Source organism: Pituophis catenifer, unplaced genomic scaffold, assembly GCF_029215685.1.
Source record: "Pituophis catenifer annectens isolate HBS135680 unplaced genomic scaffold, rPitCat1.0.hap2 SCAF_5, whole genome shotgun sequence".
In the NCBI taxonomy this organism is placed as follows: Eukaryota; Metazoa; Chordata; class Lepidosauria; order Squamata; family Colubridae; genus Pituophis; species Pituophis catenifer.
The window spans coordinates 19,609,793-19,632,442 of record NW_027256885.1 but is presented as its reverse complement, the minus strand read 5'-3'; the positions used below and the strand labels follow the sequence as shown (position 1 = coordinate 19,632,442).

Genomic DNA, 22,650 nt, shown 5'->3' with positions numbered 1-22,650 from the left:
GCTCCACTGGGGTGTGCATGGGCAGCCCCGGGAGGGAGGGCAGATGTAAGGCTGACACTGGCGGTGGGGAAGGGAGACCTGCTGCGCTTGGCCAAAGAGCCACCTCGGGGGAGCATGGTGAGGCTCGCTTGCCTTTTGGGCTTGGCGTGCTCAGCTTCCGCAGGGCCTTTGGGCGACTGCCACCCGCTTGCCTTCCCCTCCGCCTTGGGTCCCTCCGCCTGCATCCAGCCCATGATGGGGGACGCGCTGCTTCTGGTCCGGGCCTCCCGCCCTCCTGGAGCACTTTCTTCCTTCTCCTGCAGCAGCTGCTGCTCAGACCAGGTATGTGTGTGAGTGTAAGTGTGTGAGAGAGAGAGAGAGAAAAGAAAGAAAGAGTGACAGGAGTGATGTCATGTTGGCCACGCCCACCAAGCCACACCCACAGAACCGGTGGTGAAAATTTTTAGATTTCACCACTGCTAATGCGTCTTTTGGAGCAAAAAAAAATTATAAGACGGGGTCTTATTTTCAGGGAAACACGGTAGTTATTTAAACAAATAACTCAGTACTCGGTTTCCACTTTGATTCTAGATAAACTTGAATGGAATAGACAAGGAATGGTACTAATAAAAATGTGTAGGATAATGTCCTGTAGTAGCTTTTCATTCAATTTTTAAAAAATTATACTTTATCATATATAAATACCATTTGTTATTTCTTCATAGATGGTGAATTGAATGTTCTTGATGATATCTTGACTGATGCACCTGATCATGACGATGAATTATATAACCCTGAGAGTGAGCAAGATAAAAGTGAAAAAAAGGGTACGCTACTTTACAAATTGCCTGTGTCTCCAGAAAGCTGGGTAACTGGATTTTGGAGCCAAACTAGATATGACACATGTTGGATAATTTACCATTGTATAAAAGGCTTTGCATATAATCAAGGCCTTAGAGTGGTGTACTGGTGGCAATCTTGAAAACTTTTCTCAACATGCAGAAGGTCTTGTTTGTGCTTCCTGAACATTTTTTTTTCATTTCCTAAAAGCAATTTGTGTTGCTAATTCCCTATGAAATATTCTCTCTTCCCATCACTCCTAGCTTTTCAAACACAGCTTGGCCTATTTAGAGTATGTTATCTTAACACTCCAGTGTTTGCAAAAACAGTGGTCCCCAACCTTTTTGGTACCAGGGATGGGTTTTGTGGAAGACAATTTTTCCATGGACCGGGAGTGGGGGTAGGGGGTAGGATGGTTTCAGGATGTATTTGCAGCTGCTCCCCAGTGCTAGTGTCACTGCCTCAGCTCCACCTCAGATCATCAGACATTAGATTCTCATGAGCGTGCAACCTAGATCCCTCGCATGCACAATTTTCAGTAGGGTTCGCACTCCTATGAGAATCTAATGCCTGATGATTTGAGGTGGAGCTGAGGCGGTGATGCTAACACTGGGGAGCAGCTGCATTTATTTGCACGCCGCTCACCTCCAGCTGTGCGGCCCGGTTCCTAACAGACCACAAACTGATACCGGTCCATGGCCCAGTGGTTGGGGACCCCTGTGCTAAAAGATTATTACAGAATATTGAAGATTGTATCCTTCATACTTTTAAACATTCTGAAGTTAATCAGACACCTTATGCAAAATAATATATAAAATATAATAATAATATTGTAAGTACCATGTTTCCCTGAAAATAAGACCCAACCAGAAAATAAGCCCTAGCAATTTAGGGTGCTCCTAATATAAGCCCTACCCCAAAAATAAGGCCCAGTTAAGATCATCAGCCCTGGGGGGGACGTGGTCAGCAAAGGAGGCGAACGCGCAGGGCTGACGGTGTCCAACAGGTGAGTCCGAGTGCTGCGACTGCCAGGATGGCCCTCCCAGGCGGAGGCAGAGGTGCGGGGAGGAGGCACGCAAACCGGCCCACCAGATGCGCTGCGCGGCTGCCTGCACCATCGTGGCCACGGGCAAGCAAAGACATGGTGGGACAGAGTGGGCAGGTAGCTGCGGAAGACTCGTCCTGCGTGTGCGACAGAGCTGGAGGACAACGTTGGATGGCGTGGGCTGAGCCACCCCCGCCCTGCCCCCTGCCTCACCTGATCCATTCGGTGGTAGTGCTGCACAACCTCATCAACAACAAGATTGCCAACAGAGATGCTGAGAAGAAGGAGGGGTAGGAGGAGGAGGAGAGGAAGAAGAAGAGGAAAGATGACAAGGAAAAGCAAGAAGGAAGAAAGGCCAAGAAAGAAGAGAAGAAGGAGAAGTATTTGTAACCAGGTTTTCCATTTGTAAATTAAAAGCATTAAATTGCACCAGGCTGCTCTGGCTGAAGGTTCTTCCCTGTCGGTGGCTTGGGAGGGACCGAGAGCCAGATGAGTTCATGGCTGCCTGAAATGTGCTTGCAGCAGCTGCTGGACACGGAGTGGGCGGCCCTGTGCCTCTGCCTCCACCTGCTGTCAGTGCCGCCGCGGTGAGGCAGGTGGCGAGGCGAGGGTGGCACCACGCCGGAGGCCCTGCATACTCCGCCCCTGCCGTCCAATGTCTGGTTTGTCTTTTGAAGCAAAAAAAATATAAGAACGGGTCTTATTTTTGGGAAAATAGTAATTACTGTTCCTTATTAAACAAATATAGCTAATAATTTGAAGTCTTTGAAGGGAGGTATGTAGGAAGTGTTCCCCTGTTGTGAAATGGGGAAAAAAGAACATTCTGTTTCAGATCATTTCCTATATTTTTCATCTTTATCCAGTAATTTTCACAATAATACATTAGTTCCCCAAGCTTTAAATAGAGATCCTAGGATTTCTCATCAACTGGCCAGAAGTTAATAGGTACAAAATTATGGATATAAAAATGATAGATTAAATGTCTTTTTATGCTTTGCTCTATGCTAAATGAGAAAACGTTTTCTTTGTCAATTTTATTACATTTTACAAAGCATACACAAAAAACATTAACAATAAAAAAATACAATAAAGAATAAAAAGAGAATAGGGATAGAAGTGTGAAATGGTATATGGTTTATCCATAAACCCTAACAAAAAGTTTCCCACCTAAATTGTATATTTTGAAAAAAAATTGAATTACATTACTAATTTCCATCCAATATTGTTTAGCTCTTTTGTAAGTCCACCAAAGATGATAAAGGTTCCTATTTGAGATGATTTTTTGCCCAGGTTATCATACAATTTTTAACTACTTCATCTTCTGTTTCCAATTTTAACAAATGTTTATACTTTTTAGCGATAAAGTTGTTCATCGTTTGTACACAGTTCCGTTTCAAAGATAGTTTTAGCATGTTCGGAATCGTATACTTTATCAGCTTTAAATCTCTGTGATTTGCAAATACAAAAACCATTGACAATTGAAACCTTCTAATGCCAAGTGTACTCTGGATTTCAATTTAATATCATATGTGAAGTAATCCAATAAATCTGCATACCTTAACCATTTTTGTCTGACCCTCATTTCCTTTCTCTAATATGCTTTGGGGGGGAGCCATAAAGGTACTTTTGACCATAGTCTCATTTCATATTTATTCCAAATTCTCAAAATGGCTCGCCTAATAAAGTGGTTTCTAAAATCAACATTAACTTTATCATACCATAGGTACACATGCCATCAAACATTTTCTGAAAATATTTGCAACAAGCTTTTTAACATTTAAGTAACTAATAACTTTTTTTTAAAGGATCTAAAAGGAAAAACGAGGGGATGGAAGTAGCTGAACTTAAAAAACAAAAACCATCTGTACATTCCTCAAGGCAGATGTAACCCAAACTTCCAAGTTCTTCTATTGGCAACAACAAAAGAATTGGGAGCACAAAAGGAAAGCCAGTATTGGAATACAAGAGTGAGGACTATCGAAGGTCTGACAAAAGTAAACCTCCAGATGGTGATAGAAAGATACGTATGACAAGCAGCACCTCCAGTGATCCCTATGAGGGAAAGTCTGAAAAGGCATGTATGAGGAAAAGAGATGCTGACAGAAAGGCTAAGTCTTCTACTCCAGATGCTTCTGTAGTAAGTAATGGGTTGTGAATATCTCTGTACTTAGATAGGATCTTTCCTGCAATAGTATGTTGCTTTATATTATTAGTTCCTTAGGCATTTCAGATGTTTACCTTCCTTGCTCAGTTTAAAGTACACTGTGCACAATTATTAGGCAAGTTGTATTTTGGAGGATTAATTTTATTATTGAACAACTACAATGCTCTCAGTAAATCCAAAATGTTAATAAACCTCACACCTGAATATTTAAGAAAGTAAAAGTGAGGTTTTGGCTTTCTTAGGAGAATACCTATGCACAATTATTGGGCAACTATTAGTGTACAGAATTATTATGCAACTAAATGAAAAATGAAAATTTGCCCAACTCACTCGTTTATTTGCATCTGTTAAAGTGAGAATAATAAACAATTTAAAATGTACAAATAAACATTTCTGACATTTCAAAAAAAAAAATCAGTGACCAATACAGGTAGTCCTTGAGGTACGAACCTAATGGAGCCTGCCCTTTAGGTTTGCAAGTCAAAAAAGTCATCAAATGAATCAGACTCAATTTTACAAATTTTTAAAATCAAATTCATTAATTGACTCAAATGGCTCCTTAAATGAATGAAGATCTGACTTACTTCCTGCCAGTCAGCTGTTTCCGGTACAGCCGAAGGAGGAACTAAATTGCCTCCAAGCAGGCTCACAGAGCTCTCAGTTTGCAGTTTTAAAAAAAACCCACTTGCCAGCTCAAGCATCTTCAGACAGCTGCCCAGAGGGGGGGTGCAGAGGTAATTTACAGAACCCTCCTATTGCAGTTGCTTTAAAAAAAAAAAAAACACCTGCCACTAATTACTGGTAGCTTAAGAGTCTCCAGCCTGGCACCGAGGGAGATGGGGATTTGCAGAACTCTTGGCTTGCAATAGTAAGAGATGGAAGGGACCTTGAGGTCATCTAGTCTAACCCACTGCTTTCACAAGAGTATTTCTGATAAATGCCTATCCAGTCTCTTCTTAAAAGCCTCCAGTGATGGGGCACCCACAACTTCTGGAGGCAAATTAGATTTAAAACCTCTTAAAAAAAAACACTGCCTTGATCAGCACAAGCCTCTCCAGGCAAAATCCAAAATGGGGTGGGGTGGGGTGGGGTGGGGGATTTACAGAACTCTTGACTTGCAACACTAACAGATGGAAGGGACTGTTGCGTATTTTTAAGGATCAGACTCAATAATAATTCAGGATCAAAGTATTTAAACAAAGCACTATTTATTTACATTAGGCATTCTATATTCTCTGAATGGTTGTAGATAGAAGCAAGGAAGGAGGTGCATACATCCCCTTTTATATCAATAAGGCGGGGTAAAGGATGGGAGTGGTTACATATGAATATATTAAGGAAGGAAGAATAAATTAACCCCTGATACCCTGTGTATGTACATTTTCCCCATTTGAGAATAAGGCATTTACTTGTGACAAATCCCCCTCTAAATGCCGATTCGATATACAACAATAATTACATTCAGATTCGGAACAATATAAGACTTGTAGTTTTGAAGTTAAATATTTATGTTGTTTAGATTGCAAAGGCTTAGTCAATATATCAGCTATTTGTTCTGAAGTTTCGCAATGAATGGCCTTAATGAAACCATCTTGAGATAATTGCCTTACATGTTTGAATTTGATATCTATATGTCTGGACCTTTGACCAATGGCATCAGATCTAGATATCTCAATAGCAGCTTTGTTATCTTCATGTATGATAAATGGTAATGAAGGATTTTTCCAAACATTTGATAATAAATAATTAAACCATACTAGATTATTGGAGGCTTTAGATAAACAAACATATTCTGCCTCGGTTGTTGATGTGGCTACTAGATCTTGTTTTCCAGTATACCAGTAGACAGGACAATTATTAAGGAAGAATATATAACCTGAGGTACTTTTTCTGCATTTAGTATCACCTGCCCAATCCGCATCAGCGTAACAAGTGAGGATGGGCTCTTTAATATTATTGGGTTCTAGTAGTAGGCAGAAGTCTAAGGTGTGCTTCAAATACCTTAATATTCGTTTAATGGCTTCCCAGTGATACATTAAAGGTTTACCAACATATCTGGATAACAGATTGAGGGGTAAAGCAATATCAGGTCTAGTCCAATTAGATATATACAAAAGGGAACCAATAACTGATCTGTAAAGTGTATTATCTTTAAATTCAGGGGATGATTCATCCATGTTTCTTAAGAAATCAGCTTGCATTGGAGTATCACAAGTTTTGGCATCATTCAAATTACATTTGTTCAGGAGTTCTATAATTTTATCTTTTTGAGAAAGTTTAAATCCTTTTTTAGTTTTATTGATTTGAACTCCAAGATATTTGTTTACTTTTCCTAATGTTTTTAAAGAAAAATGTTCATTTAGTTTTGTTACAAATGTATCTCTTTTCTCTTTATGTTTACCGATATATAAAATGTCATCCACATAAATTAATACAAATTCTAATGAGTCACCTTCCATTTTAACAAAGAAACAATTGTCAGCAGTTGTGGCATTGAAATTCATAGTTTTGAGTACGTTGACTAAACATTCATACCAACGTTTGCCAGATTGTTTTAGTCCGTACAAACTTTTATTCAATAACCAAGTTTCATTTTTGTTTGTGTATTGGCTATGAGGTGCTCTTACATATATCTCTTTATCGAGCTTTGCGTGTAAATACGCTGTCTGTATGTCATATTGAAAGATATCAAGATTAAGTGCAGATGCTATGACTAAAGCTGTTTTAACACTCTCAGTCCTTACTGTGGGAGAGTATGTGTCTGTGTAATCCTCAGGATATTTTTGAGTATAACCTTGTGCAACTAATCTAGCTGTATATAATGTGTTGCCTTCTTCCAGATTTTTAATTTTGAATATCCACCTGGTGCCTATAATAGTTTTGTCCTTAGGTGCAGGAGTAGGTGTAAATACATTTAACTTTCGCACTGTCCATCTCTTTGGCCATAGCTGATTCCCATTTTTTTCTTTCTTCAATGGGGAGCTTTAATACTTCCTCGTATGTGTTAGGTGTTGATGTTTCATTATTCAAGTGCATTATGTAATCCTTATATTTACTTGGCACCTGATTTCTGTTACATCTGATTGTTTTTTCTGGTTTGCTATCGTTATCGTGTAGATATCTTGCTTCCTTTTTTGTTAATGAATCTGTTTTTATTCTGGGGTGACTATTTGTCCATGTTTTATTTTTGTTTTCATGTGCATTGTGATTGAGTTCTTCTCTATCTATTTTGTTTTGATGTTCAGTGTCTGTTTTTGTAGTTGGGAATATCTCATTAAGATGTATTTTAGACCAATTGGCCTGTTCATGAAATACAGCTGTTCTAGAAATTATGAATCTGTTGTTGTTATCAATAAATCTGTACCCTTTTGTGCCTGTTTCGTATCCCATGAATCTAAGTCTTCTGGATACGTTTTCTCCTTTACGCCTCAGTTGTTTTGGTATGTGTACATCCGCTGTGACTCCAAAAATGTGCATGTGTGTTATTTTGGGTTTTCTATTATACATTAGTTCATATGGCGTTTTGTTTACGATGCTGGACCAAGTTCTGTTTTGAGTATAATTGGAATATAGTAATGCTTCTGACCAGAATTGTTTTCCTAAGCCAGCATCTTCTAATGTACATCTAATCATGGTTTGTAGTGTCGAATTCTTTCTTTCTACCACTCCATTTTGGAATGCAGAGAAAGGGCTAGATGTGAAGTGTAGCATTCCTTTGTTTTTTAGCCATTGGGAGAATTCTTTTGACATGAATTCAGATCCCCTGTCTGTCATGATTTGTTTTATTTTAATATTATGTTGTGTTTCTACACGTTTGTAAAACTCTTTAAATTTTTGAAATGTTTCATCTTTGTGTTTCAAAGTATAGACAAATCCATAACGACTATAGTCATCTACAATAGTTAGAAAGTATCGTTTTCTATATGTGATTGATGGGGTTAATGGACCAACTAGATCCATATGTACCAGATCAAAAATTTGATTAGTTGATCTTGTTGCCTTTTTTGGCTTGGGATTAGTTCTGAGTTTTGAGGACTTACATACTGAGCATTCCAAATAATTTTTACAATTTTTTATTTTAACACCTTCAGCATGTTCAATCATTTTTTGTACTACAGGAAAACTAGCATGTCCCAACTTTCTATGTAATATGTGTGCACATTCATCGTGGATTGGTTTTCCAATCGAAGGTTTTTTGTTATTGAGTGTGTCATTAATAGATGTGTTTCTGTGATTGTGATTTGTTTCATGTTCCTCATTATCACTATTGCTATTGTCTTCATTCTCTATGTTAGTGTCATCTTCCATGTTTGAATCAATATTGTGTAGCCATTTTTCTTCTGTGACTAAATATGGTAGACCCCCTTTGATAACCACACTACCCAAATTTGCTTTGTTTTTCTCTAGTGTTGCTTTTCCTTTTGAGAATACTATATTTATGTCAGAATCTCTACTTAGTTTTATTGCACTAAGTATGTTATGAGGTATTTCTGGTATTAATAGTACCCCCTCTATTTTCCCTAGACCGGGTAAGTTTACATTTCCTCTTCCAATAACTTGGACCTTTTCTTGATTGGCTACCTTAATTACAAACTTATCTTCTATAAAGGAAGATAGTATTTTTTTGTCATGTGTTGTGTGATTAGTTGCCCCAGAATCAATGAGCCAAGAATTATCCCTTGAATCCTGTGTGTTAGTTATATTATGTTTATCTAATCCATTTAATGATCCAGATTTTCTATCTTTTGAATTATCTCTGCCCCCTCTATGCTCTCTAAAATTAGGTGAGTTTCTATATCTATGTCTATCAATAGACGATTGTCTGTTATGATATCTGCTTCTATAATCATGTTTTTGTCTTTCTCTAAGAAATTTAGGACAATCTCTTCTACAATGTTCTTTGGATCCACAATTATAACATTCAATTGATTCTCGATATTTTTCTTGAAATACCACTCTCTTACTTTGTCTATGTTCTATGTGTGTATTACAGCGGCTTCTTCTTAAATTATCTTCAGCTATTAGCTTATTCGATAAATTTTCTATGGATAAGTATCCCAAATTAATTGTGTCTAAATGTGATATGTAATTATCCCACGATGGGTCTAATGAATTAATGATGACACTTTTCATTGTTTGATCTGAAATTATCTCTCCCCTTAAATGTAGTTCTGCTCTGATTTTGTTTAGAGATATTAAATGTTCACTTACAGTAACCCCAGATTTTATCCTAGCTGAGAAGAAATCTTTAGACATTCTTGTAGTGGTTGCTACACTTTCACTATGAAACAATTTAAACATGCAGTGAATAATCTCTGAGACAGTCAAGTTATGCTTAATACTATGATACATAGCAGGAGATATACTAGATATTAATAAGTAGAATGCTCTGTGGTGCAGACAGTCCAATTTTAGAGTCCAAGGCCTTTTGGGGGGGTTAGTTATAAAAAATAATAAGTTCTCTTTTAGAAAAACAACCTGAAGTTGTTGACACCATTCCTGTAAATTAATACCATCTATTCTCAGTTTTGGGAAATCATTGGGCAAGTTCCCAGTATTATTTGTTCCATTACTTACAACTAGAGGTTGTCCATGATCTTGTAAATGTTGATAGTTGCAGAATGGTGTAGGTATGCTTGCAACGAGTCTGAATGGTTCTCTCTGTTCTTCATGTCCTCCGTAGTTGTCTGCGTGTGTTTGCGCATGCACGTTGCTCATTTCGCTTCTGAAGCTGTCGGGAGAGGTTCTCGTTGCTGTAGCTCCCTCGTAGTGTTCTTCCTCCGATGACTCGGTCTCCGGCTCGACCTTGGGTGTCCAGGTGACGACTGGTGCTTGCTTCTTTTCGCTGAAGTTGTTCTTGTTGAGGTCTCTGGCCCCTGGAATCGTCTGCGGCGTGGGGGAGTATTTACAGGGTTCTCTGGGCTCAGGCGTAGGTGCTCTCGCTGTTTGGATAGAAGCGGGTAGATTCCGAGACGTTTGCTTGCTTGCTTGCTTTTTCTTTATTCTTTGATCGCCAGCTTTCGTTGGTTCTTTTGTGATTTTTAAATTTGGCCCGAATGTTGCAAAGAGAGTTTTCATTGCTGATTCTATTTGTAGTTCGATTGAAGTTTCTTCGATGTCTGTATCAGATTCTTCTGAAGAGTAGATTTTTTCTTTTTTACTTTTTACACTATGTAGGGCTTTTCGCGCCAGACATTTTGAATTCTGTTTTCTGATTGGCTCTGCTTCGCTCATCTTAGTGGTCTGTTGAAACCAAGATGGCTGCCATTCAAAATTTTGTGTGGGACCGTTAGTCTTCCTTTTCATTATATTCTTATCTATAGGCAATTCGCTCACCATTTTTAGTTCTTTAGATTCATCTGTTACGATGTGTTTTTCTCTCGCTGCTCCGCTGTTTTTTTATGATGTCTTGGAGGTTCGCGATGAGATTTTCGTCATCTTTTTGGCTTTTCAATAGTCTCAGTATCTCTGATCTGAGTTCGTTGTTTTCTATCTCGTTTTCTTCTTGGTCATCAGTTTCATCGATTATCTCTTCGTTGTCTGTAGCACAGTCTTCAGATTCTTTTGTTATTGTAGTTGTGGATTCATCGATCATTTCTTGATCCGTTTCCATCTCTTTATTATGTGCCCTGGTGTTGGGTCTTTCTCTTTTGTTTCTGGAGTTTTCTCTCTTAGGCATATCTAATTTTTATTGAGTCAGTCCAACCATCCTCTGCTACCAGATTGTTGCGTATTTTTAAGGATCAGACTCAATAATAATTCAGGATCAAAGTATTTAAACAAAGCACTATTTATTTACATTAGGCATTCTATATTCTCTGAATGGTTGTAGATAGAAGCAAGGAAGGAGGTGCATACATCCCCTTTTATATCAATAAGGCGGGGTAAAGGATGGGAGTGGTTACATATGAATATATTAAGGAAGGAAGAATAAATTAACCCCTGATACCCTGTGTATGTACATTTTCCCCATTTGAGAATAAGGCATTTACTTGTGACAGGGACCTTGAGCTCATCTAGTCTAACCCACTGCTCTCAGGCCAGACTCTCCATACAGTCCATTTGTGAAAAGCCAAGCTTCATGGAAAAGGATAAAAAACTCATATAAATAGCTTGCAAATTTGAAAATCAGCAGTTTAGAGAAGAGATACAGCATACAACATTATAGAATGCTTTCTGTAGATGCTGGCTAGCATTTCTACAAGCAGTTTCAAAGCAAATGCAAACACTATTTTTGCAAAGAACTGTACTTCAAAACAGAATACTGTAGTTTGCAAAGTACAGTACAGTACTTAAAAAGAAGCAGAGCAGTTCCCAAAGTGCTTACAAACAAGCAGTACAGTACTATAGAGTAACAAAAAAAGATTTTGAAATACTTACAGAAGCAATTCTAGCACTCCAGTTTTCAAGCCCAGGCAGCAACAGATCTTCCACGCAGCAACCCCCGCCCCCCCAAAAAAATACCTTGGCACCACGCCAGCTGCAAAAATCACCAGCTCTTGGTTGGCCATGTGACCAGGGACAAAAAAACACAAAAACCTGCCGATTTCAGGAAATTGCATCGTAACTCCAAACGGCACAGGCAACTCACAGAGTTAAAAATGGCTGCTGCAGCAATGACTGAATCCAAGTCACATGGCTACAGAGGCCTCTTTTTGATCGCAGTTTTGAATTTCTAACGTAAGTACCCTTTCTGAATAAATTTGCTAAAGGAACCCTTGTATCTGGGGGATTACCTGTATAGCCACCCTTCTTTTCAATAACAGTCATAAGCCTTCCATTCATGGAGTCTGTCAGTTTCTTGATCTGTTGATCAACTTTTTGTGCAGCAGCAACCACAGCCTCCCAGACACTGTTCAGAGAGATGTATTGTTTTCCTTCACCGTAAATCTCCCATTTAAGAAGGGCCCACAAGTTCTCAATAGGATGTAGGTCAGGTGAGGAAGGGGACCATGTCATTATTCTTTCATCTTTAAGGCCTTTACTGGCTAGCCACGCAGTGGAGTACTTTGATGCTTGCAATGGAGCATTGTCCTGCAAAAAAATCATGGTCTTCTTGAAAGATGCAGACTTTTTCCTGTACCATTGCTTGAAGAAAGTGTCCTCTAAAAACTGGCAGTAGGTTTGGGAGTTGATTTTGAGTCCATCTTCAACCCGAAAAAGTCCAACTAGCTCATCTTTAATAATACCAGCCCATACCAGTACCCCACCTCCACCTTGCTGGTGTCTGAGTCGAAGTGGAGCTCTGTGCCTGTTACTGATCCAGCCACGGACCCATCCATCTGGTCCGTCAAGAGTCACTCTCATCAGTCCATAAAACCTTTGAAAAATCTGTCTTCAGATATTTCTTGGCCCAGTCTTGCCATTTCAACTTACGTGTCTTGTTCAGTGGTGGTCGGGTTTCAGCCTTCCGTACCTTGGCCATGTCTCTGAGCACTGAACACCTTGTACTTCTGGGCACTCCAGGTAGGTTGCAGTTCTGAAATATGACAGCTGTCAGGCTTCGATGCTATCTCAAAATAAATGAACTTCCAAACTGCCAATCTTTAAGGAAATTTTCTCTTTATTCGAGTACAGTAACCGGATCCTGGCTCTTTGCGGTCAGTACTGACCTTTGCCCCCCAATCCCTCCCTTTCCGATCCCCAATTCTCTGCTTCTCATTGGCTATCTTCCAAGTCACTCTCCTGATTCCTTTTCCCATCAGTTCACTGGAATGCTTCCCCCCTCCTCATCTCCAAGGAGACCGAATCTTCAAAGGGATTTAGCAGGCAAATTTCAAGCTTCATCCTCCCTTTTCTATGTCAGCGCTGAGACGCTGACATCCGGCCCCTCTCCCTTCACTCTCCCAGTGAGGCCTGCGCGAGACAAACAACAAGTTTAGTACCTTACCCCGTCCGAGGGTGTGTCCCACCCCCTCCTGGCTTGTCCGGGTGATCTGCATGGAATTTAGCTATAAGGCGGTCAGCTTGAATGTTCGTGCTCTTCACCCAGGAAGCTTCTGACAAGGGGTAACCCTTCCACTTAATTAAGTATTGGAGGCGTCCTCTGTGCCACCTCGAATCAAGAATTCGCTGTACTTCATAGTGGGTTTGGCCTCCAACAATCAAGGGCCCTGGGGGATCACGTGGCACCGGCCTTAAAGTTGACCCTACCACAGGCTTCAGGAGGCTACTGTGAAAAACGGGGTGTATCCTCCCTAGTAACCGGGGCAACTGCAATTGTACTGTAACCGAGTTGATTATTTTTACTATTGGAAATGGTCCTATGAATTTCGGCCCCAGCTTTCTGGTCGGGAGTCTGAGTCTTAAATACTTGGTGGAGAGGTAGACCTTCTCCCCTACCCCTACTTGGAACGGCCTCTGGAGAGCTCGGTGCTTATCTGCTTGTTTCTTATAAGACCGTGCCGCCTTGTCTAATGCCTTCTTGATGTTCTCCCAGGTTTCTCTCAGCATTGCCATCCATTCGGTCAAGCTAACTGAGGAAGGAGGCTCCCTTGGGTACTCTGGCATGGGGACGAAATCCATGCCACTCACCATCTTAAATGGGGTTAGTCCTGTACTACTGTGGACAGCATTGTTATATGCGACCTCCGCAAACGATAAGAGGTCCGCCCAGTTCGATTGTTGGTAGTCAACGTAGCACCTCAGGTACTGCTCTATCATGGCATTCAATCTCTCTGCCCCCGCATTGGTGCTCGGGTGAAACGCTGAGCTGAGGCCTTGGGATGATCCTATGGATCGAAGGAATTCCCTCCAGAACTTCGCGGTAAACTGGACACCTCGATCGGAGATGATTCTTCTAGGTACTCCGTGCAGGCAGTAGATGTGTTTTACGAACAGTTTGGCCAATTGGCGGGCTGAGGGTAGTCCGCTGCAGGGTATGAAATGTGCCTGTTTGGAGAATAAGTCTATTACAGTCCAGATCACTGTGTTTCCGCTGCTCCTCGGCAGTTCGACTATGAAGTCCATAACAATCTCCTCCCATGGCCTTGACGGTTCAGCTACTGGCTGTAGCAGCCCCGGGGGCCTTCCTGGTCGGGTTTTCATCGTGGCACAGATGGTACAACTTTTTACATAGCTGTCTACGTTTTTTCTCATGTGGGGCCACCAGAACTGTCTCCGTGCTAAATGTAGAGTCTTTAGGAAACCAAAATGTCCCGCTGGTGTGGGAATGCGGGTTCAGCTGGATACTCTCTGAAGGGCCCTATTCGTTCTCTCTTTGTTCATAACATAGACTGTATTTGCAAAGGCAGAGACATCTCCTTGTAGAACATTCCTGAGGTTTGAAGTAATCTGATAACGGGAGGATGGGCCCCTCGGCTGGCAGCAACTGGCAGCAAATATGATAACATAGCCAGAGTTAAGTTTTGTTTTGCACCTTAAGTATCGCTTTCCTAGAATTCATGTGATTTACTGTAATTGGTAGAATGTGAAACCTATATGGAGAATATATGGATGCTTTTCTATTTTTTTGTATGTAATATGAGATGTGTAGCCATAATAACGCCTTCTGATGATGCTGTATTTTGATAACTAATAAAAGAGATGGCAACCTTTTGTTCTTTGCTATCTCATCTCGAGAAACACCTGCGTTTGTGTTTTCTCTGATCTGGACCCCTCATGAGAAGCCCACCAGATCGCAACATATGGTGACCCCCGACGTGATTCGCTGATCGAGCACGTCTCTTGGCACCCTCATACTCATTCAGCTGGAAGAGCCTCTGCAAACCAGGGCCAGTCGTCCGCGAATGAAGCACCCTCCCATAAATCGTGAGTATGGGGGCAGAATTCTCTAAGCCCCAGGTTAAACACCTCCACGAACTTAGGGAATTGGCCAAGTCCTCAATTATTGTTTTAAAAAATAATGGGAAGAGTCTTCTCCTTCCCTCAAAATCAGACCTAACCTCCCTTCTTAAATATATTTACCAAAATTGTCCCACTTATCCAGAGAAGGGATCCATCAAAACTTCCACATGGATAAAACTGGGGAAATATCTTCATGAGACGCCACGGGCTCCTGCGAAGATATTATCCTCATGGCGGATAGTCATGGAATGTCTGCAAATTCACAAACAAGCCATGAAAGGAGGACCAGATCCTCCACCGCCTTATGAATCTGGTGAAAAATTGACCCCACCAGCCAAAACGGCAAATCCAACAGAGGTTTATACGGCTGCCACAGCGCCTGAAAACCTCATACAATCTGACCCTCCAATTCCAAGTCAAAGAAACATGGGCACGGTTGCCTCTGCATTACGAGAGGCACAATTGAGAGGCGAATTGGAAATAGAGGAAGCCGCTCATTGTTATCCCGTCGCCTTAGGTCCGGACCCAGCCAATCCCAATGGACCTCAGATTCTTGTTTATACCCCAATGCCTTATAAAATTATAAAAGACCTGAAACAAGCGGCTAGTCTTTATGGTGTTACTTCACCATACACCCAAGGACTGTTCGCAACCACGGCAAATACCTTCCAAATGGTCTTAGAAGACTGGAAATTGTTATTTGGCATGATTCTTACTCCTTCGCAATACACAGTGTGGTATTCTGAATATGAAAGGGAAATTGAAAGATCAATCCGAAGGGGTTTACCGCAAGGTGTCACAAACGGTCATTTATTGGGGGGACCTGGCCAGGGACCTCAACAATACGCTCAAATACCCAGGGCAGCCAGTGAGATTATATCGCAGGCTGCGATGATGGCCATAAAAAAGGTTGATGACACCATGGACGGTCCCAAAAAATCATTCTCCAAGGTGATTCAAGGACCGAATCAGGCTTACAGTGACTTTATTGATGATTTGCAAAAGGCTATTAGCCGTCAGATTGACAATCCTGAGGCACAAGCTGAATTGTTAATAAAATTGGCTTTTGAAAATGCAAATTCCGACTGCCACCGTATTTTGCAACCTATAGCAAACCGACCAGGTGTTACTATTGCTGACTTCTTAAAGGCATGCAGGGTGGTAGGGACACAGACCTATCAAATGGATGCTTTAGCAGCAGCACTTCAACAAACGGTGGGGAACCCTACCGGTAATTGTTTCAATTGTGGTAAACCTGGTCACGTTAGGGCACACTGCCGAGCCCCAGGGGGTCGGCAGAGTAAAATTGGCAATCAGAATACAAAACCAAAAACAGTATGCCCTCGTTGCAAAAAGGGATTTCATTGGGCAAATCAGTGCCGTTCAAATCCGCTCCGACAGGGAAACTAGAATCGGGGCATTCAGCCAGCCCCACTCAAAAGGCTGAAAGTAGCCCATTTCCTCCCCCTTTTCCTGCTTCAATGGATCTCGTGGCCAGCGAGTCCATCGATGCCCCATCCCCCGCTACTGCTTATTTTCTGCCTTTACGCCCTGTAGGGCGGGTACACATCCCGCCCCAAACCCCTGTCATCATCTTTCCTCACAGGGATCTGATTTCTCAGGGCGTACTTGCTTCACCTTTTCTTCGGGATTCCACTGACTTTTCCTCTTCCGCTTTGTTTTTTTCTGTAAATGTTCCGCTGCACATTCCTGAGGGACAATTAGCAGCCACTATGATTCCCGTACCAGCAGTGTCAGAAGCACAATCCTCTATTCTGGCCATTGAAAAAGATTTACAACAAGCCCGCCCGTCCACTGATTTTACAATCCGCCATAAATCCTTTTCTGGTATTTTAGATACCGGGGCCGACGTCACAGTCATTCGTGCCGAGGAATGGCCTTCAGACTGGCCCACTGAATCCTCACCTGCAGTACGAGGAGTGGGTGGTGTCCAATCTGCACTGATTAGTAAGGAGTGGCTGCCGGTAAAGTCCCCCGATTCTTCTATCATTGCTTACATAAAACCTGTAATTCTTCCTTTGCATGTTAATCTTTGGGGCAGGGATCTTATGTCTCAGTTTCAAGCCAAACTTATCCTTCACTAATGTCTCAAGAACCTGCTCCCCTCCGCCTTGCTCTTACTTCTGCTACTCCCGTGTGGGTGGACCAATGGCCACTCATGCAGGAAAAGCTCGCTACGCTGCAACTTTTGGTTCATGAACAGCTGCAAAAGGACCATATTGAGCCCTCTTTTAGCCCCTATAATACACCGGTCTTTGTGATCAAAAAGAAATCGGGCAAATGGCGCTTCCTAAACGATCTTAGGGCCATAAATAAAATAATTCGACCTATGGGGGCGCTCCAATGCGGCCTCCCAAACCCAAATTTGATACCAAAAGATTGGGATTTGATGATCGTGGATTTAAAAGATTGCTTCTTTTCAATACCATTACATCCCCAAGATAGGCAAATATTTGCTTTCACAGTCCCGGAATTCAACAACGCTCGGCCTACAGCCCGCTATCAATGGAAAGTACTTCCACAGGGCATGCTTAATAGCCCTACTATGTGTCAACATTATGTGGATGTTGTTTTGCAACCTTATCGCTCCTCTCTTCCTCATTTTTCCATCTATCATTATATGGATGATATCCTGGTGGCCGCACCGGGGCCTCCAGGTACCGTCCACACCACCTTGCCTCTGCTTGAATCCATATTAAAAAAAGGGGGGGCTTCAAATAGCTCCCGACAAAGTTCAGACTGTTCCTCCTTTCCTTTACCTAGGTCATAAATTACTTTCTTCTTGCGCTGCTCCTGTACTTCCGCTTCTTTCTTTACCCCTAACCCCAACCCTGGTACAGCTGCAGCAGTACCTGGGGACCATCAACTGGGCACGCCCGTTCTTGGCCCTCACCACTGCGCAGCTGACTCCTCTGTTTAATGCACTAACGCAAGGAAAACACCCGGCCGATTTAATATCTCTTAACCAGGAACAACAATTGACGGTACAATTGGTTAATGATACATTGCGAGGACGCTGGGTGGATAGGGTGGTACCAAATGTTCCCCTGGCTCTTCTTCTTTTCAATACACCCCAGCTCCCTACGGCAGCAATCATTCAAAATACATCCAAATTGATGATTGCTGAATGGGTTCACCTCGCTCACACTCCGCGAGCGACCATTACAGCAAAACCAACTCAATACGCTATTTTAATTCAAAAATGCCGAGCTAGAACCAAGGCCCTAGCCGGAGTGGAGCCTTCAACACTTTATGTCCCTTGCTCACTTGCTACCTGGGAAGCCCTGCTTTCCACAAGTGATCAATTGCAATTTGCACTCGCTGATTGGCCAGGAGAAGTGTCATGCCACCCGCCCCCAGATCCCAGATTGTCACTTTTAAAAACCATTCCTTTTGTTTGGAACTCCCCGTTGGCATCTGGCCCCATACTGAATGCTGCCACTGTGTTTGCGGATGGCAGTAAGACATATGGAGCTTGTGTATGGCAACATAATGGAAAATGGCAAAAAAAGATTACTCTCCCTCAAACATCAGCACAACACACTGAACTAGCTGCCTCTATTCTTGCTTTCCACATGTTTTCAAACTCTCCTTTCAACCTTATCCTAGACAGCCTCTATGTCACTCAAATTGTTAAAACTATCTATGCCTCCTATCTTTCCCCTTCTCTCGACCCGCCATTGCTCTCGTTGTTCCTCACTTTACAACAATTAATACATTCATGAAGACATCCTTTCTATGTGGCTCACATAAGGAGCCATCAGCCCTTCCCTGGGCCCCTCCAGGAAGGGAATGATGCTGCTGACGCTGCGGCGTCCTCTGCCACCTCTGGCACACTTCTTCTCCACTCTTCTTTTACTGTTTCTGCTCTCACACCATGGGACAGCCATGCTTATTTTCATCAAAATAAAAAAGCATTAGTGAAGCAATTTGGTCTCACGGCAGCCGAAGCGACTGCCATCATACAACAATGTCCTACTTGTAGTCAACAAGCTCATTCTATCCCTATGGGTGTAAACCCTAGAGGTCTCAAAGCTTGTGAAATTTGGCAAATGGATGTAACTCAGTACCCATCCTTTGCCCCATGGAAATATTTGCATGTTTCCGTGGACACTTATTCAGGATTTATCATGGCATCTCCACAAAGGGGAGAAGCAACCAAACATGTAATAAATCATTGTATTCGGACCTTTGCATCGATGGGACGCCCAATTGAACTCAAAACTGACAATGGATCTGCGTACACCAGTACTGCCTTTGCAGACTTTTGTAACAAATGGTCCATCAAACACAAATTTGGCTTGCCCTACAATTCTCAAGGTCAGGCAATTGCAGAACGATCTAATCAGACCCTCAAAAACGCCCTGGATAAATTGAAAGAGGAAAAATGCCTCGGCCTCCCAGCCATGCAAAACAAACTCAATCTTTGTTTATATACTTTGAACTTTCTTAACCTGACTGGACAGCCTCCCACGTCGGCTGCAACCCGTCATTTTTCTGCTTCTCCATCAGCTACTCAAAAACCGAAGGTTTATTTCCGCCAACTACCTGATCCTGCATGGAGAGGGCCCGCTGACCTTATTACCTGGGGCCGTGGATACGCTGCTGTCCAGTATAACGATCGCATCATTTGGATCCCCGGAAGACACGTAAGACCATTTCATTTACAACAAAAAGAAGGAGAAACCCCTGGTGCTGAGATTTAAGGAGAAAACAGCCTTGCTGAGTCCTCCTGGCAACAGACACTCAACGCACGGTGGTGATCATCAGCTTTGCAGGACTACACCGGAAGCTAGTCCCCTGCGCACAGCGGAAGATTCATCAGGAGGAAAATACCTTCACATTGTACATATACATTTTATTAGCTTTAATATAACACTTTCTTACACATACTAATGTTAGTAGAAGTTTGGGAATGGGTCTTGTGGACACTTGTTTTTCTAATTTTGCTAGTAATTTTGTTTTACACATATAAGGAGCGTTTTTGTGGTAGACCTAGGATTTTTCTTGCTACTGCTATATCCCAACCCACACGCACCACTGACCCTCTCCCTGACGTAGTGACCTTCACACCATAGTTGATTATGATTTGTTTATGGCTTTGGACATTGTTAGCTTTGGGACTCTCAAGTGACCATGTAAGGAATATCAAATCCCCACATACATACACTTCAAGTCAAGTACGCTCCCGCCAGAAACGCATTGTCTATGCACGAGGTCCTTACTTTCTACCAAAGTCTACTCCACCACCTAAGGTTCCCATATTGACGTTTCCAATTGAGGGGGGAATGAATAAGGACAATGGGCCTCTGCAACAATTGCATAAAGGAGATTATATCTCACGGATTCTTGAATTAAGTCAAGATCTTGTTAATCAGTACAACCCTACCCTAGGTGAGAAATGCTGGTTATGCCTATCTGCTGACCCTGCATCTTATCATGCTATTCCTGTAAAATCACAACTCTGGGTAAAAACAAAGGCAACAATTCTCCTTGAAAGGGATAGTAGAGATAAAAAACCCGTCTCACCAATACAAGGAGATTTTTATGAAGCATTCAAACGACTGGGAAAAAGTCGTCTTCCTATCACAGGCCCAATTGCTACAGGTGTAGACCTCATAGGAACACCTTCTTTGTGTGTAAAGAGACATCAGAAACTTGGTAGGCCTGTAGGATCCCTGACAGACGAACAATGTCGCTCAGCAATATATTTAGGCCCAAAAATAAATTTGGTGGACATAAAATTAACAAAGGGAGTTTTTCCCTCTGCTTACCGCAAATTTCAACAAAAGGTTACTTTCTCAGCTCCACCAGAACTACACTTTAGAAAGGACAGGTGGGGTGGATGGAATCTGTCTGTGGAAAGCTGTCCAAGACCATTTCACCCTCCAGGATTTCCCATTTGGTTCAATTTAAAGTCCAAGGCAGGTCTGTGTATCCTTTTTCCACCGGGAAATACTACCTCTCGATATATTTTTGAAGGACCAATTCTCAGAGATAAACAGAAGGACCTATCACTAGAAGTCCCATTACAACCTTTAGCGGGAATGTTTGTAGCAGGCACTTTGGGAGTCTGGACTAATGAAAACAACCGTAGACTCCATGCCTTCTCCATGAACATCGGAATATGTGTGGAAGAAAAAGGAGTGGGTTTTTTTGTGTGGAACAAATGCATATCTGTGTTTGCCAGCAAACTGGACAGGAGTGTGTACATTAGCCCACCTTTTTCCTAAAGTGGGTGTTGTCAGTGCTGAGCACTCTATCCCTGTTCCCCTTCTGGGACATGTTCAGAAGAGGGTCCCCATTCTCATCCCACTATTAGTGCTTCTAGGGATGGGAACAGCTGTTGGAACAGGAGTAGCCGGCATCACGCACTCTGTAATCCAATTTAAACAGATCTCAGAGGAGTTGCAGGGAAGTTTGAATCAAATAGCTGGCACTTTGATTGAGGTCCAAAATCAAATAGACTCTTTGGCTGCTGTGGTGTTACAAAACCGACATGCCTTAGACCTCCTGACAGCAGAAAAGGGAGGAACATGTATATTTTTAGGTGAAGATTGTTGTTTCTACATAAACAAGTCAGGTGTGGTCAGAGAAGGTGCTCGGGAATTACAGGATAGGGCTTCCAAGATAAGTCAGAGGTTACAAAGTTCTGACATGTGGTTTTCTTGGGTGCCTGGATCCGGTTGGATTAAGCAAATGATATTTTTGTTTATATGCGCTATAGCTGGTTTAACATTCATCCCATGTGTGATACCAATCTTTAGACAATTATCTATCAGAGCTGTAAAAGAGATTCAAGTTGAGAAGGAATTAGCTTTGACAGAACATCTTCTTAATCAACTTGGTCCCCGCCCTATGGAAGAACTTACAGATTCTGAGTCAGATTCATATGTGGTAATGGGACCAGGGGAATAATGGAGAGAATCTCCCTATGACTTAAGAAACTAACTACAATCATATATAACATGTATAATCATTTGTATACCTTTATTCTTGCTTTGCTTATTTCTGTATGTATCCAATGTATTCATGCTTCATTTGCTATGATGACAAACATATTTGCCAAGTGTTAACAAAAACATCATAATAACAACACAGCTGAGCCCTGTTGCAAAAAACAAAAACAGAGGAAATGTGGGAATGCGGGTTCAGCTGGATACTCTCTGAAGGGCCCTATTCGTTCTCTCTTTGTTCATAACATAGACTGTATTTGCAAAGGCAGAGACATCTCCTTGTAGAATATTCCTGAGGGTTGAAGTAATCTGATAACGGGAGGATGGGCCCCTCGGCTGGCAGCAACTGGCAGCAAATATGATAACATAGCCAGAGTTAAGTTTTGTTTTGCACCTTAAGTATCGCTTTCCTAGAATTCACGTGATTTACTGTAATTGGTAGAATGTGAAGTTTTGAACTTCATATGGAGAATATATGGATACTTTTCTATTTTCTTGTATGTAATATGAGATGTGTAGCCATAATAACGCCTTCTGATGACGCTGTATTTTGATAACTAATAAAAGAGATGGCAACCTTTTGTTCTTTGCTATCTCATCTCGAGAAACACCTGCGTGTGTGTTTTCTCTGATCTGGACCCCTCATGAGAAGCCCACCAGATGATCGCAACACGCTGGTTTGACGTCGTGACTCCTCTTGAGGACCAAGGTGCGTAAGGTCTCTGGGACATAAAGTTTCGTCCCTCTCCATGCTAGGCCATCTCTCTTTGTCAGGAGATGTTGATTGTCTCGGAACCAGGGGTCCGCCAACGTTTCTGCCTTGAGCCTTGTCATTAGGT

The 22,650-nt window shown here is 41.9% G+C and overlaps 1 protein-coding gene across 1 annotated transcript in view; it reads left to right on the top strand.

Annotated features, from left to right (window-relative positions):
• The first annotated feature begins 3,677 nt into the window (after positions 1–3,677).
• YTHDC1 (YTH N6-methyladenosine RNA binding protein C1) overlaps positions 3,678–22,650 on the top strand; it is an 86,129-nt gene continuing 67,156 nt past the window's right edge. The window contains 1 exon segment of the mRNA XM_070944678.1: positions 3,678–4,001. Coding sequence (XP_070800779.1) covers positions 3,693–4,001 — 309 coding nt within the window. The 5' untranslated portion in view covers positions 3,678–3,692.